Source organism: Sorex araneus, chromosome 4 (genome assembly GCF_027595985.1).
Source record: "Sorex araneus isolate mSorAra2 chromosome 4, mSorAra2.pri, whole genome shotgun sequence".
Classification (NCBI taxonomy): domain Eukaryota; kingdom Metazoa; phylum Chordata; class Mammalia; order Eulipotyphla; family Soricidae; genus Sorex; species Sorex araneus.
Genome location: NC_073305.1, coordinates 172474025 through 172490560, shown reverse-complemented (window position 1 = coordinate 172490560; position 16536 = coordinate 172474025). Strand labels below are relative to the sequence as shown.

The 16536-nt window shown below is 38.2% G+C and overlaps 1 protein-coding gene across 2 annotated transcripts in view; it reads left to right on the top strand.

Moving 5' to 3' along the window:
• SHPRH (SNF2 histone linker PHD RING helicase) overlaps positions 1-16536 on the top strand; it is an 85596-nt gene that overhangs the window by 16957 nt on the left and 52103 nt on the right. For both annotated transcript variants that reach the window (XM_055134501.1, XM_055134502.1), the window contains exons 6-14: positions 7-157; positions 2544-2649; positions 3180-3433; positions 3931-4590; positions 6494-6745; positions 7430-7508; positions 11645-11808; positions 11916-12172; positions 13114-13235. In XM_055134501.1, the coding sequence (XP_054990476.1) occupies positions 7-157; positions 2544-2649; positions 3180-3433; positions 3931-4590; positions 6494-6745; positions 7430-7508; positions 11645-11808; positions 11916-12172; positions 13114-13235 (2045 nt within the window). The remainder of the gene's footprint in view (positions 1-6; positions 158-2543; positions 2650-3179; positions 3434-3930; positions 4591-6493; positions 6746-7429; positions 7509-11644; positions 11809-11915; positions 12173-13113; positions 13236-16536) is intronic.

Here is a 16536-nt window from a genome sequence, read left to right as displayed (position 1 = left end):
CTCTAGCATTATCCGTGAGTACCCAAGTGCCGGCCCACAGTTGTTTGGTGGAATCTTAGCAGATGAAATGGGTCTTGGAAAGACAGTGGAGGTTTTGGCTCTGATTCTGACACACATTCGAGAGAATGTCAAGCAAGACGCTCTCACTCTTCCTGAGGTAGGATTTGGGATAGAAGGGTCATACGTTCTCAAAAAGCATCGTATGTTGAACATTTGCATGCCACTTCAGTCAATACTTGCAGTCCACTCTGCAGCTAGTGACTTAAATTAGTTGTTACTTAACTTCAGAGAGCAGAAAATGGGACTTTTGGAACTGGCATGGTTATTTTTAAGTGATGTTTGACTAGAAAGCGGACACGCTGTTACTAACCTGGCTTCCTTAAAATTGACAGATAAAAATCCCTGAAGAAGCAAGTATTGTCGCTTAAACATTTTGTCACTACTGAAAATCTCTGTATTGCCTCTCAGAATCAGATATTTTCAAAATAGATTTTTGTTGTAAATTGCACAGATCTCAGGAGTTATAATTTAATAATTCAAATGTTAAAGAATTGGTGACTTTAATCATTAAAATGCTAGATGGAACAAACTGAATCCTTACTCCAAAGTATGTAACGATAATTGGACTTAAAATTTTAAGTTTACCTAACAATCTGGAAGAGAGCTCGAAAGGATGGTGCACATGAGGCCCTGAGTTTGATCCCGGCACCTGTCGTCCCACACACACCTCTGACCATGATGGCCCCTAGCATTACTGAACTAAATGTTTGAAATGACCCCTAAGCCCTAGGCGCTATTAGGACATAACTAATTATCTGTAACACTGTTATGCTTAATGATACACTCACAAGCTTGCTTCATGAGGGATCTTTTAATAGGATCAGTTTGCAAAATTAGCCTTTCAGATGAATAGAAAATACCTATTTCCTTTGTAAAAATGAAATGAAAGAGAATTGTTTTAACTGATCAATAAACTTCTGTTTGGGATTTTCACTATTAAGTATATTCTTAGACTAAGCTCTTTGTAGCATTAGTCTAACTTCTATGGGTAATTCTATGTTAAAGCAAGTCTTTAAAAGTAACTCTTACGGACTGGAAAGATAGTAACAGGGTTAAGGCACTTGTCTTGCTTATAGTTCCTAGACCAGCATATGATCCTCCAAGCACTGCAAGGAGTTATCCCTGAGCACTACCATTGTTAACCTCCCCTCCTTCCCGAATACTTTATATCTGTAACTAAGCCCTGAAATAAAATTGTTCATATGTTTACACATATGTATATTGTTTATACATTCACAAAGTGTTTAGCTTTTTCTTAAGGTATAGTTGAATACACATTAATTTTAGTATTCAGTTGTGGCTCAGTGTTTGTAGATTGTGCAATGATTGCTGCAATAAGTCTTATTAATATCATACCTCACCATACCTAGTTAAAATTTTTTTCTTGTTTTTTCAGAATTGTATTTTTAGCACCTTTCAGATCTTCATGCTGTTCATTGAATTCCATGATTTATTTTAGAACTGGAAATTTGTGCTTTTTGATTCCCTTCACCCACTTTTATCTGCATCCTTTCTGGCAATAGCCAGTCTGTTCTGTGTATATATAGGGTTTTGTGTTTTGTTTTTTGGTGTGTTTTGTTTTATAGAGTTACCACTTTGAGAGGTGTGGGGTTTGTCATTCTGTGATATATTTAACACAGCATAGTGCTTTCAAGGTCTGTTCCATGTTAAAAAAAAAAAAGCGATATTTCATTTTTTTTTATAACTGGATAATAACTTCAGCACGTGTCTACAACACAGTGGAGACTTAGCTCATTTCCATGCTGAGCGTGAGCGTGCATATCTTTTAGGACTAGTGTTTTATTTCTTCTAGATCCAAGTTCCCAGAATTTGGATTGCTGGATCATGTAGTTTTAGTTCTGAATTTTTTAAGAACTCATACTGCTTCTTTGACATTCCCACCCAGAGGACAGAGTTTTCTCTTTACACATCCTTGCTAATTTGTTATTTCTTTCTTTTGATACATAGCTATTCTAACAGCTATCAGATGATAGTTGTGGTTGATTTGTTATTTCTTGAGGATTAATGATATTGAGTACTTTTCCTGTACTTTTTGGCCTTCTGTGTATCTCTTCCATAAGTTTTACAACTCTTTGCATCTCTGAGAGAGATGGAAAAGTAATTATAAGAAGCAACTCAGGAGCCAGGAAGATAAGTCCTGTCTCCCTGGGCGGGGGATTTGCATATGCAAGGACCTGTGTTTGATCCCAGGCAGCACCTGCCACTCCGGCCCCCAGCACTGCCAGTTGTAGTCCTGACAGTGCTGGAGACTACTGAATATCAAGGGGGTGGCCTGGTGGCCTCTGGTACCTCAAGGCCAGAGCATTACCTAGTCACCAGGATTTGGCGTTAAATGTTCACCCTGGTTGGCCAAGTATCTTCAGGAATGGCCTCTGAGTAGCACTTGGGGCCCAGCAATAATTATGCACTTCAGAATACTGAAAACAAAACACTGTGTGATTACTGAATGTTGTTTATATTAGGGGAAAGTGGTGAATTACTTCATTCCATCCCATTCTGGAGGAAAAGTAAAAAACAAAGAAACCCAGAATATGGAATACGAACCAAAAGAGAAAGTTCAGTTCCCCCGTAAGTATTAAATCTTTTAAGAAAAAGTTTTTATGTTGATCTTTATTTTCCTTTGTAGAGTCCACCTTAATTTTTAAGTAATACTTTGTCATAATTTTTATAGCTGTTTGTACTTTTCATAAATGAGTTCAATTCCAATCCTATGAGTAAAGATTTATTCTTTCACTTGACTTGATCCAGTTCTTGTGTAGTCTGTTGTGTTTAAATTTCTTCAGCTAACAATTTTAATTAGGCCCTGTTTATTCACAGACATAATTCAAATTCTTTAAGTGGTTGTGAAAAGGTTTTTTAGTAATGATAAGTGCAGTTGCTTTGTAAGATTAACAAATTACTAAGTAATTCTTTGATTTTCATTTCATACATTTATTTCTTAATGAGGTAAAAATTTTCATTAGTTTTTTAAAAGACAAGTTTGCAGACAGCATATCTTCAGTGAATTATTTTTCTTAGCATAGTCCTCAGTGAACATAATCTGAGCTGTATTTTTCTTTAATTATTTTGACTGAGTTGACATACTCTTTTCCGTTTAGCTACACGCGTAATGATCCTGACAGCCGTGAAAGAACTGAGAGGGAAGAAAGGAGTTTCCATCCTCTCCATCTATAAGTATGTCAGTTCTATTTATAGGTATGATGTTCAACGAAATAGGAATCTTCTGAAGAGGATGCTGAAATGTTTAATTTTTGAAGGTCTGGTGAAACAAATCAAAGGCAGTGGTTTTTCTGGAACTTTTACATTGGGAAAGAATTACAAGAAAGAGGAAGCGTGTAAAATGAAAAAGCAGGTAACAGCATTTAAGTACCTATTAAATTAATACCTTTCAGAATGATTGACCAGTTGCACATTAAACTGACATTCTTACATTCTGAAGATTTTCTTTTTTAAGGAAAAGTTATAATTGTGACATTCTCTGCTTCCTGAATATAAGTCCCATAGTTTGTATGTTATGTACTGTATAAAGTTTAAGCTTTCATTGATTTAGGCAGACTATAAATTGATACTGTAAGAAATTGATACTCAATTGATACTCAAATATTGGGCTCATATTTTTTCTGTATTTGTTCCCTTCAAATCATATGTAGAATTATTGCCCTCCACTTTTTACCTGCAGAGTATAGGGAGCATTATTATAGAATGCAGATTGGGAAATTGATTAGGAGTGATTGTTCTTAGGGAAAGATGTTGCAAAGACTCTACTACATTTTTATGTAAAATGAGGTAAAAATGGAAATTTAATTTCATAAAGTATAACTGTTGGAATTTTTCTTTTATATTTCTTAGGCAATAACTAGCCCAAGGAAAACTCAAAAAGAATCTAGAAAAACAGACAGCAGAGATACAGATTCTGAATACTTGCCATCAAATACCTCTGATGATGATGATCAACCTTACTATTCTCATAGTAAGTCTAGGAGAAATCGAGGTAAATTTAGAAAAAAGCCTGTAACATCCTCCAAAAATGGGAAAAGTCAGCCTAACATCAGTTACGACTCAGAAGATTACCCTACAGGTAGTGCAATTACTTACATTACAGGAGATGAAGATACAAGCATTTTTACTCTTAGTCAACAAAATGCCAAAAAGAAGCAAGTGGAGTCTCTAAAGCCTGCTGCTGATGATGATGACGACGACATTCCAGATTCTGATCTCAGCCCCTTCTGTTCCTCTGATTATCGCTTTGAGTGCATATGTGGAGAACTTGGCAAAATGGACCAAAAAGCTCGTGTTCAGTGCCTGAACTGCCACCTCTGGCAGCATGCCAAATGTGTGAATTATGAAGAAAAGAACCTGAAGATCAAACCTTTTTACTGTCCCCACTGCCTTGTCGCGATGGAGCCTGTCTCGACAGGAGCAACTCTCATCATCTCGCCCAGCTCTATCTGCCACCAGTGGGTGGATGAAATCAACAGGCATGTGAGGTCATCATCTATTCGTGTCTTGGTAATGCATTTTGATCTCTCTAAAGGGTTAGGAAAATTTTTAATTTTTTTATGGCAGTTATTAAAATCTTTAAAACATTAAGATAATAGAATTTTATGAAATTGAGAATGGGAAGTAGAACTATATATAGACTTAATCTTTTCTAGTGTCAGGAATTGTGAAGCTAAAGCATTTTGAATGGGAAATAAGAATTTTGAAAAAACTCTTGATCATATAAATGAAAGTCTGTAAAAACATAAACTTTCAGAAATGCCATCTCAAGTATGTGTAATAGTAGTTACTTTTCTTATCTCTTAAGTCCAGAAATGGTATCTGAAGTGTCAGTTACTATATCATTTAACATTTAAAATTTACTCATTTGTTAGGTCAGAGTTTTATAGTACAAAGGGAAGGACATATGCCATGCATGTCGCCAACCTGGATTTGCTCCTCAACACCCTGTATGGTCTCTGAGCACTGTCATATGTGGCCCAAAACCAAAAAAATATTGTTAAACGTGATTGCTGACAGAAATTATGCTAAGTTCTGAAAAAAGTGCCCCCACAAGGACTTACTGTGAATGATTTGATGAAATGCTGGCACATAACTGGTCATTTTGTGTTGTTACTTACAGATATGAATACTCTTCACTCCCTTTATTACTATATAAATATTATTGAAGATGTTATATATTTTAATACTACAATTAGGTGTGATGTATAGAGTAATATGTAAAAACATCTTTGCCATTGAGGTTCAGATTCTGGAGTTGACTTCATGCTTCTTATGTATGTGATAGAAATACTAACAACTTGTGTGTGTGTGTGTGTGTGTGTGTGTGTGTGTGTGTGTGTGTGTGTGTGAGATATAGTTACAAGCTTTCGTGTCTGAGTTACAATCACACAATGATCAAACACCCATCCCTCCACCAGTGCACATTACCCACCACCAATATCCCCAGTATACCCCCATCTTTCCCACCTTCCCCCTGCCTCAAAGGCAGACAATATTCCCCATGCTCCCTACTTTTGGGCATTATGGTTTGCAATGCAGGTACTGAGAGGTCATCATGTTTGGTCCTTTATCTACTTTCGCCACACATCTCCTGTCCTGACCGATTCCTCCAACCATCACTTTCTTTGTGATCCCTTCTCTATTCCAGCTGTCCTCTCCCTGCCCACTCGTGAGGCAGGCTTCCAATTCTGGAGCAATCTTCCTGACCCTTCTATGTACTGTCCTTGAGTATCGGTCTTGTGTTACTTTATACTTCACAAATGAGTGTAGTCCCTCTATATCTGTCCTTCTCTTTCTGACTCGTTTCACATAGCATGATACTCTCCTTGTCTATCCATACTTGTAAGCAAATTTCATAACTTCACCTCTCCTAACAGCTGCATAGTATTCCATTGTATAGATGACCAAAGTTTCTTTAACCAATCGTCTGTTCTCGGGCACTTGGGTTGAGAAATACAACTTCGAACAGAATAGTTGAACGTAGGATTTAAAAAGCCTACATGATGTCTAAAATATAAAAGGTAGTCATTATAGTTGTTCTTAGTTGTTCTTTGTCAGTTCTTTGTGCCTTTATGCATGTTATTGATTCCGTGGACCTAAAGTCCTTCTTTTTAGTGACAACTTCTAAATGTTCTCAAGATGCATCTAAAATTTTATCTATTTACCTCCTCGTCCTTAGGATTGATCTTTCCACTGTGATGCTCTCTTACTTTCATTATAGTTTCTCATTGCTTGTGTTATTACTCTTCCACATTAAAGTATAACTTTCCTACACAGCTAAGGAGTGTGTCTCATTGCCTGTTTTGTCCTGAACATATAGAGAGCATGCTCAGTAAGCATACAAATAATTTTGCAGTTATCTTTAATGAGCCCTTCTGCAATAACTTTGCTTTTGCTGATTTTTTCCTAGGTATATCAAGGAGTAAAGAAACACGGCTTTTTACAGCCCCATTTTTTGGCAGAGCAGGATATAGTTATCATTACCTATGATGTTCTTCGGTCAGAGCTCAACTATGTAGATATCCCACACAGTAACAGTGAAGATGGGCGTCGCTTGCGGAATCAAAAACGCTATATGGCCATTCCCAGCCCCCTCGTAGCTGTAGAATGGTGGAGAATCTGCCTTGATGAAGCTCAGATGGTTGAATGTCCTACTGTAAAAGTGAGAAATTCTTTATAAACTTTTGAGGACTGAGGGGAAAAGAAGTGGGTGGGAGAGGGGTTGAGGGTTATTGTCATTGAAATGTAATAGCTTTTGTTACAGAATTGATATGATTAAAAGTTTGTTATTATACACCCTAGATTTGCTTTGCTCTTCTACTGCAAACTTTTTTATACTCATATTATTCTACAATTGATGCTCTTGTATATGTAACCGAGGTGTTGATATATGTGTGACAGACAAAAGCAAACTATTCAGAACTTTAAGGATTTCAGCTAAGTGGAAAGCATAGTTCTTACAGTTCTGGGCTGAAGTTGACTTTGTGGCTCTCATTTATTTAACCTGTTGATAACAGAATATGCTACTGTAGGGAATTTAATTTTAATCCAGCCTTTGTTTCAAGACCATATGTCTCTGGAGCATGAGATAGCAGTCATTCAGGAAATATTTGCACTCTGTGCGTGCTGGAACTATTTTGCCTCAGAAAAGCACAGGACGGTCTTGAGAATCACTGTCATGGTGATGGCCCAGTGACTGCATTGAGTGCAATAACTTAAGAGTACATGTTAAAACAGAGGTGGATCATAGCTTCTTGGGTTTTGTTTTCATGCATGAACATACTCCTAACAAATTTTTCCCGTGTTTTATTCTTCTCCTTTTTATTTCATAATTTTCTCTTACCAGGCTGCAGAAATGGCTCAGCGCTTGAGTGGGATAAATCGCTGGTGTATTAGTGGCACTCCAGTGCAGAGAGGGCTGGAAGGTAATGGACGGTTTTCTCATACTGCCTATACTTAAAAAGTTGAATTTTCTATTGAGGCCATAGAATCATAGAATCTTCTGTCAGTGCTGGACTTGGTACGGGAGCAGGTTTGGAGAGGAGAAAATGTAATGCCTGGGCTCAAAAGGAGGGTCTCATGCATTCCAGGCATGAGCTATCTCCTGAAGAAAAGTGGTTTTGAAGAAAAAGTTTTGTTGCATTTAACCTTAGTTGAAATTCTTATAGTTTTGCCTATATTTATATTTAATTCCATATAGTTTGAAGCACAAATATTTTTAATAGATCTTGAGTGTTTCATATGGTATAGATATTAGACAAATGATATACCTCTGCATAATCCTAGAATGTGCTATTATTGTACTTGCCTAAACAGAGTTACTATAGATATGAATTGAACTTAGAATTCCAGTTAACTGAGTAAGAAACAAAGATAGCCTGCTGAGTGGGGGGGGTTGGGGGGACGTGACAGGCACAAATAGGGAAAAGAAAGAAGTGGAAGTGGGGGAGAAACGAATTTTTAATTGCCTGTACAAGTAAGGATTATGATTTTTGTTGGCTGAATCCATAAATAGAACAATAACAATCGTACTAATTATGTTGAGACAATATTAATCAAACACACGCTTATGCCTTAGTCCTTCAGCCATTTCTCTTAGACATTTAGATTTTCTTCTTCCTCTCCCACATACACATTATAACTGATGCTTCTTCATTAATCTTATTCCTGTCACTTTTCCACAGAACAGATATTGAAGATACAATTTTTATATAAGTTGTAAATGCTTAAAACTAAAAGTTACCTTATGTTGCGTTCTTTCCATGAAAAGCTTAAGTAATTTTTGATAGCTTTATTGAGGACTAAGCTGTCAGGGAGGGGCGAGAGCTTTGCGTGCAGTAGGATGCAGCGTCACCTGGCCCTCTGGAGCACCAGGAGATAGGGCCTTGGGGGCTCCGAGAGTCACCAGGTGTGGCCCAGAGGCCCTATGGCTCTGCATCCTCAGATCCTAGCAGGGAGCTCCCTAGCCCTGTCAGGCCAAAATGACCGGGAATTGTCCCCAAGTCCCCACAGCCATAAAAATAAAAGAACCAAATTGAGATGTAAGATATACAGTAAAGCTACTTATCCCCCCCCCAATATTTCTTCATGCCTGAGTCATAAAAAAAAATTTTTTTAATTGAATCATTGTGAGATGCAGTTACAAAGCTTTCGTGTTTGAGTTTTAGTCGCTCAAACACCCATCCTTTCACCAGTGCATGTTTTCCACCACCAATGTTCCCAGTATACCCTCCTACCCCGCCCCCATTACAGCCCTTCCCCTGCCTATGTGGCGGACAATTTCCACAATACTCTCCCTCTACTTTAATTATATTCAATACTTTAAAACAGTCCCACCATTATTATTTGGATTTTTTCCGCCACCCCTCAAACCTGCTAAGAAGGCAGTGCTAGACAATTTATTTTGTATTGCTTGTTATGAATAATATATGTCATGCGGCTGCTCTCCTGAAATTATAAAATTTTAGTTAATTCAAGTCTTGAGATCTCTGCAGCAAGCTGCTCAGTTCTGAGATTCTTTTTTGTGTCTCTGGAGCTTAAGTAGTAGCTGGAAGCAGTTCCTGTCATCTCAGGGTCAGGCTGGAGGGGTGAGACGGCCTGGCCCATCCCCTGCACCTCATCCTGTGAAGCCTGCCTTTTGCTGTTATTTTCATTTCAAGTGTTTTTCTTATTGCTTCCCAAACTGTTAACATCTTTAACACTCCAGTTGGTGTAGTTCATCTGTTTTTTTTCCATATTGTTGCAGTGCAGTCATAAAGCTTCTATGATTTCTATATCTTATTTGAAACAAACCTCAATTGTCTTGTGTTAGTACAAGGTTTCTCACCTTTCACCCCCTTAACATTTTGAAATATTCTTTTTCTTTAGGAGCTAACCTGCGCATTTTACGATGGTTAGCTCTACCACTGGGTGTCAGTAGTACACCTGCAATTGTGACACCCACAAATCTCTAGGCACTGCCAAATATCTCCTAGGTGGCAAATGACACCTATCTACTCCACCTCAATTGAGAATTCCATTGTGCTCGACAGTGATAAATTATATTTGATATTTGATGATCTATTAATTAGCAACAATCCAGACATCTTGTGAATCCCAAATTATGCCTCATATTGAGCAAGGAAATGAAGCTAGAAAGTTTTTATTTTGTTCTGTAGGAAGCCTGAAATAACATCTTTTTACTTGGAAAGTCAGGTAGTCGTGACCATTGCCCTCCTCGGTTCACCATACCCAATATTTATGTTTGTTTTATAATAGCACAGGTATTGACTTCGGGAGTTATGTGAACCTGGGTTCACATCCAGAGTTATTCATCCTATGTCTATAGACAAATTACTTACATATTTAAATCCTTATAAGATTGTGTCTAGCACAGTATGTAAGAGATATTAATATGCAGTGAACTGCTTACATTATTTCTTTTTTTACATATTCTCTTGTCACCTCTTTGAAAATGTTTGCTTTAAGTGATGTAAGTACTTTGTTGGTATTTTTATGGTTTCCTTTATTCTTTGTTAAGTGAAATGTGAGCAAAAAATTATACAATGTGTCTAATTCTTTCGAGCTTACTGCCTATCAGAACAGCTATATTATGTACATGGACAAATGTAACTGTCGTATATGAGATAAATACAGAATTCTTGCTCTTACACATTTCAAAAAATAAAGGCTATCTGAGAAAGTGACAGCTGAACTTACATCTGGAACAGTGTGATTTAGGTAAAGAGGGAGTAAAGAATTTTCTGAGAAAACTGAAAATATATGGCAGGAGGAGACAGAGCAATGGGGTTAAATTATAAAAGATGAAATTTTATAGAATGGTATGACTGTGGAGAATGCCATAGGCCAGGGTAAATATTGTCAGGATTAAAACAGAGTGGTTAGGCGTTCTCTGGTGATTGCATTTGTATTTCAGAAGATGTCTGGGTGTAATGTGGAGAAAGATTTAGAAATAGGTCAGAGTAAATAGTGCATTATCAGTTGGCTGATGCTTGATCTATATAATTTAGCATGTTCCCATTGTGAATATGCTAAATAATATAGAAAAATAACAGGAAGTTTCTCTTCATTGGGGGTTTATTGCATTTGTTTTGTTGTTTATAAACTCATACTGCATACATAATTTTACATTATCTTCCCTGTTAATATTATATCCAAACTAGTCTTCATACGTCTTTTTTTATTTTTGAAATTATTCATAGATTTGTGGATAGAGTCTTAGGGTATTGCTGTTAAGTGGATAAAAAGCAAGGGAAATAGTATAAGGGTTAGGGCACATGGCAGACCCAATTATGATTCTGGCACCACATAACCTCCCAAACATTTAAAAGTGTAGCCCTAGAGGGCTTTGATCCACCAGCACGGTGGCACTGGTGCGTCCTGGAAGTGGAAGAATAAGCAGCACTGCATCCTTATTGCTTTCCACTGCCCCCGTGACACAGTGACCATAGTATGACCTGGTGATATGGTCACCTGAACACCACTTGGCATACTCCCCCAAAGACAAAAAGGATTTAAAGTTGAGTTTCCTGCACCCAAAGCTATGTAAGAATTACCATGTCTTTATCTGAGTATGGGGAGGGAAAGACCGTAATGCTCTATGAGTCATTTTTATTCTATATATTGTTGCTTTAGGCATCACTGTGAGGTTAATTCTGTTTTTTATTTCAGTACTTCAGATTGCTGTCTTCAACTTTTTTTCCTAGAGTAGTTATTAGATTAAAGTGTGGGAGAGGAATATTAAATCATTGATCTTTCTCCATGTCACCTCTCCCCCACCCCAGTTGAGCTTGTCTGATGTTCATTGTTTTTTCCTCTCATTTCTAATGGAAATTTAAGATCTTTTTCATTAAGTAGAAATGTAATAGTTTTATTAACTTTAAAGCATCTTGCTTCTAGCATAAAACCTAGTATAAAATAAATACGCAGAACTATAAGTTGAACTGAAAACAATATCCAGATTTGAGAACTATAACATTTATGAAAAAACTTATTCAGAGTAGTAGTAAAGGAACACAAAACAATTATTCTCAGTAGTTTTGTTGTCTTTTTTTTATTTCAGATCTTTTTGGGTTAGTGGTTTTTCTTGGTATTGAACCTTACTGTATCAGACACTGGTGGGTTCGGCTTCTGTATCGCCCTTACTGTAAGAAGAATCCTCAGCTTCTGTACAGCTTTATAGCCAAGATACTTTGGAGGTCTGCAAAAAAAGATGTGATTGACCAAGTCAGTATGAGCTTTTATTTCTCCTTTTCAATTAAGGAGGTTTAGAAACAGTGGGAATGAAAAATTTAATTTCCAGGTGGAGTCATTTTCCCATCTCCTTTCTCCAGATTCAGATACCCCCTCAGACAGAAGAAGTCCACTGGCTCCACTTCTCTCCAGTGGAAAGGCATTTTTATCACCGTCAGCATGAGGTGTGTTGCCAAGATGCAGTTGTAAAACTCAGGAAGATTTCTGACTGGGCCCTGAAGCTCAGCAGCCTGGACAGAAGAACTGTCACCTCCATCCTGTATCCGTTGCTACGACTCAGGCAGGCCTGCTGTCATCCACAAGCTGTTCGTGGGGAGTTCTTGCCACTACAAAAAAGGTATTAATCAGTTTCCATATAGTGCACTTGATAATAGTAATGGGCAGTACTTCAGTGCTTTGTTTCCTAGCCCACAGTGGACTCAGCGCAGTGTTCTTTTCATGGTATTGAAAATTTCTTTTTACACAACGGCTGCGTTTAGGGCTTTAATTTGTATGTTTTTGGTTACACTCTAAATGTGAATACTGTGACTCTTTCAGACATCAGGGTATTAGATGGTTACGACCTATTTCAGTTTTTTTGTAATTGTGCCAACTATATCTGTTTTGGGTTTTTTGGTTTTTTTTAAATTATTAAGGTGTGTTTACAATACTCAGTTGTCCCATTATTGCTTTTTATTTTTAAATTCATCATACTGTGACTGACACTGGCCGGGGTTTTTTGTTGTTATTTTCTTTTTACCTGATATTAAAAAGATAACCTTCCAGGTCATAATAAAATCACCCCAGAAAAGAGATTCTTGTGTGTAACTTTATGGAGTTTATAAGCTAACTCTGAAAATAATTTTTATATAAATGATTGCATGGTCTTGTGATAAAAATAGCATTTGTTCTGACCCTGGATGAATAAGCTTTTTCCGACAGAAAAGAGAAATTCAGACTTCTAAAGCTTAATCAAATTAAAATGCTGAGATTTATGCTTTCATTCTAACACCCAGCTGTTTCAGTTATATCACTTATATTTTATATCTTAAGTCTAATTCTATTCTCCGTGGACTGAAATGTAAAAACATTAAAGAATGGGGGTAAGGAATTAGTTAAAATTATTTGATAGACTAGTAAAAGGAAATTGTTTGAAGTGGTAATGGTAAAAATGGAGGTGAAGAAAGAGATGCTGAAGATAATAGATTCCGAAGAGTCTGGTATTACTCATCTTACATCATATAGTGCTGTATGAGGTTACACTAGGACCTTTCTGAACCATCTGCCTTTTCACTGTAGCACCATGACGATGGAAGAGCTGCTGACATCTCTGCAGAAGAAATGTGGGACTGAATGTGAAGAAGCTCACCGGCAACTGGTGTGCGCGCTCAACGGCTTGGCAGGCATCCACATCATTAAAGGTAGAAGGTGATTGCTCTGTTACCTCTGGTTCTGTAAAATGCTTAAGTTTATAACAAATCCAAACACTCCCCAAGAAGCGTTCTCACATCCATTATAACCTATTAAACTTATCTGTAGGAGAGTCATGTAGAATATTTCTAAGCAGTCAAAGTTTACATGCAGAGGCTGGAGCAGTAGTGCAGAGGGTGGGGCACTTGCCTTGCATGCAGCTGACCCAGGGTCGATCTTCCGCACACCATATCGTCTCTGAAGCCTGCCAAAAGTCAGCCCTGAGTACCACCAGATGTGCCCACCACCACTCAAAATGTTTACATGTGCTTTGTCAAACTTTTCTGCTTTCAGATAATTTTCTTAAAAGTAACTGAGGTGTACAGAGACTTGGTGTGTTCTCTGAGCACCACAGAATTAAATATGCCCTTTGTGAAATCACCATTTATATGGAAATTGACACTTCAAAATAATCCTTGAGGAGGGCATTTGCTTTGCACTTACACCCAAGTTTCATACCCTATATGGTCCCCAAAGCCCACCAGGAGTAAACCCTGACCCTCACTGGGCATACCAAAAAACTTTAAAGGTACTAGGAAATATTTTGAAATGAATTAAAATCTCTCTCTAGGTTCCTGAATTGTAGCAAATTAGGGATTAAAGGAAATTTTCTGAGACTAAAAACCTAGATTTAAAAAGTTAAAATAGTAACCAGATAATTTAGAAAACTAAACGTACCCTAGGCAAAAGAACAATAAAATAATAAAGCAAAAGACTGGAAATAATTTTTTAAAAAACAGGGACAGAGCCATAGTGCAGCAGGTAGAGCATTTGGCTTGCATATGGTCAACCAGGGTTCATCCCCAATTCATGTGTGATCCCTTGAGTCCCACCAGGAGTGATTCCTGAGTGTAGAGCCAGAAATAACACTTTAATATGGCCCGGTGTGCCCCCCACCCTCACAAAAAAAAAAATCAGTTTATGAATCTGTTGAAAGGAAAATAAAAATGAATGGGAGAAAGCAATAATAAATAAAGACTATTCTTTGGTGAACTTGATAATAAAATCTGTAAATTTCTAGTCAAAGCTTTTCAGGAGAAAAGACATGGAACTCTTACTAGGAATGAGAGAGCAGATATCAGGTGCTGCAAATACTAAAAATATCTTAAAGAAATATCAGCCAGGGCGGCCCGGGGAGAGCCCAGCGCCCAGGTTCAGGGGCCCAGGCCATGGGGCAGGTACAAGAGGTAACAAGGGCCAAGCCTGTTTGATTGATCAGTTGGCATTTATTCCATTCTCTCCACCCATTCCAGTCTCTCTGAGCTCCCCATTCTAGTCTCATACTGCCCCTCATTCATTCTCTCCTGTCTCCCCCACTCATCTCTCCACTCTCCACCTCACAGCCTGGGCTCCCTCTCCTCTCTGGATTCAGACTCTGACCACTTCTCCTCCAACGACTTCCTGACTCCCCTTTTCCAACTCTCATCTCTCTCCCCAGCACTCTTTCTTACTAGCCCCTCATTCACTGTCCCAGCTCTCTGGATTCTCTTTCTTTACTAGTCGCACCATCTTTACTTGTCTCTCTCCAACTTGCCCTCTGGGCCCTGCTACCCCCAGTCTGGTAGCAAAATCAACATAAGAAAGTCCTTCCTGAGGGCCCACCAGCTTCAGTGAAAACACCACCTTCCTGCCCATGGGCAAAATACCTCTTAAGATTTTATTTTTTCTTTCCTCGGTACAACATCTCAATCAACATCTTAATACTAGTTATTTTTGTATGGACACCTTAAGAGATACATTGAGGCTTGTAGGGCAGCTTTCTTGGGGACATCTTGCCACAGACTCAGACTACAGAACTCAGGCCAGATTAATCATTCCTAACCCTAGCAGGTTCTGAATCTAGTTACTACTTTTTGGATAATGACAGCATCTGTCCTTGACCAAGCTCTTAACTTACAGTTAAGCATTAGGCATCTTGGCCAGGCCCAGCTTGATGCCAGGGTAGCATATACCTCACCGTTTGCCCAGGGTCCATCCCATCCCTCATTGGGACCCTGCCTTTGGAGGTGCTAGGAAGTAAGGGCAGCTGAGACTTAGGTCTAGAGAACAGATGCCCAGGAGGAAAGTAAATTGTAGGGTCAAATGACTCCCAGGTTACAAAAACATAGTATTTACTATTGTCTTCTTGTGCCCATACAAAAAAGGCATTGCTCTGAACGAACTATGCAAAGGATTTAAGGAGAAGAAGAAAACAATATTTACAAGTCAGCAGAGCACAAAGAAGGTACAAATAAACAGAGGAAAGGGAGCACTGTGATGGCAACAGCCCAAGTAAACCTAAGCTACCTGTGGCAACGTTATCCTACATCTGACAGCTTATGTGAATAGACAAATGGCTTTGAAACAAAACTCACTAAGAAAATGTGACTAAAGAATGAAGAAATAGATGTGGGTATGGGTACCAAAAAAAAAAAGAAGAAAAAGTAGGTAATCTTAGCCATATAATAATGCTGTAGTCAAAGAGCAGACCTCTCCAAAGTTCCTAGGTTTTGATGACCGGTTATGTAATAATAGCAAACCTATACAAACTTACTACAACTAAAAGTTGAAATATAAGAAATGTGTATTAGTTTATTTTGAGGTGGCATTGTTTTAATTTCCAAACCTAAGTCATTATAAAAAGGCAAAGCTACAGGTCATTATCACTCAGTATATATGCAGTTTTGTTTTGTTTTGAATGCCATTCCTGGGATACTCAGGGATCGCTCTTGGCAGTGCTCATGGGATATATGTAAAACTGGAGATTTTTGCCCTGAGTTGGCTGCACACAAGGGAAGTGACTGACCATCATACTACTTATCTAAATTGTTTCCTGCAAAATTGTTTCTTTCACTTTAACAAATTATAGAGTTGGAGCAAAGATGCCTGTGAAATGTGCCAGGTCAAAATGCAACAAAACAAAAATAACCAAAGGATCCCAATGATTACTCTGCAGAGGAGGAGCGTGGCAGTACTAAGATCTCAGAGTTTCTACACGTGAATAGCTGTTACATAGTAAGGTAACTAACTGAATGCGCAGCCACAACAGCTGCCTTGGGACAGGTGGTGATGGATGTTTTAGCTGACCACATGACGTGGTGCACAGTGTTGCCTGTGAACTGCAAACTCATCTAGTGTCTTTGGGCTCTCCATACGTGTGAGCCCTAGACAGGAAGCTCGCTCAGCGACCCCAGACTCCCAAACAAGTCCTCCTAAAAAGGTGCACTGTTGTGACCACAGGCACAGAAGTCTATTCCCACTGCTTCAGGCAGT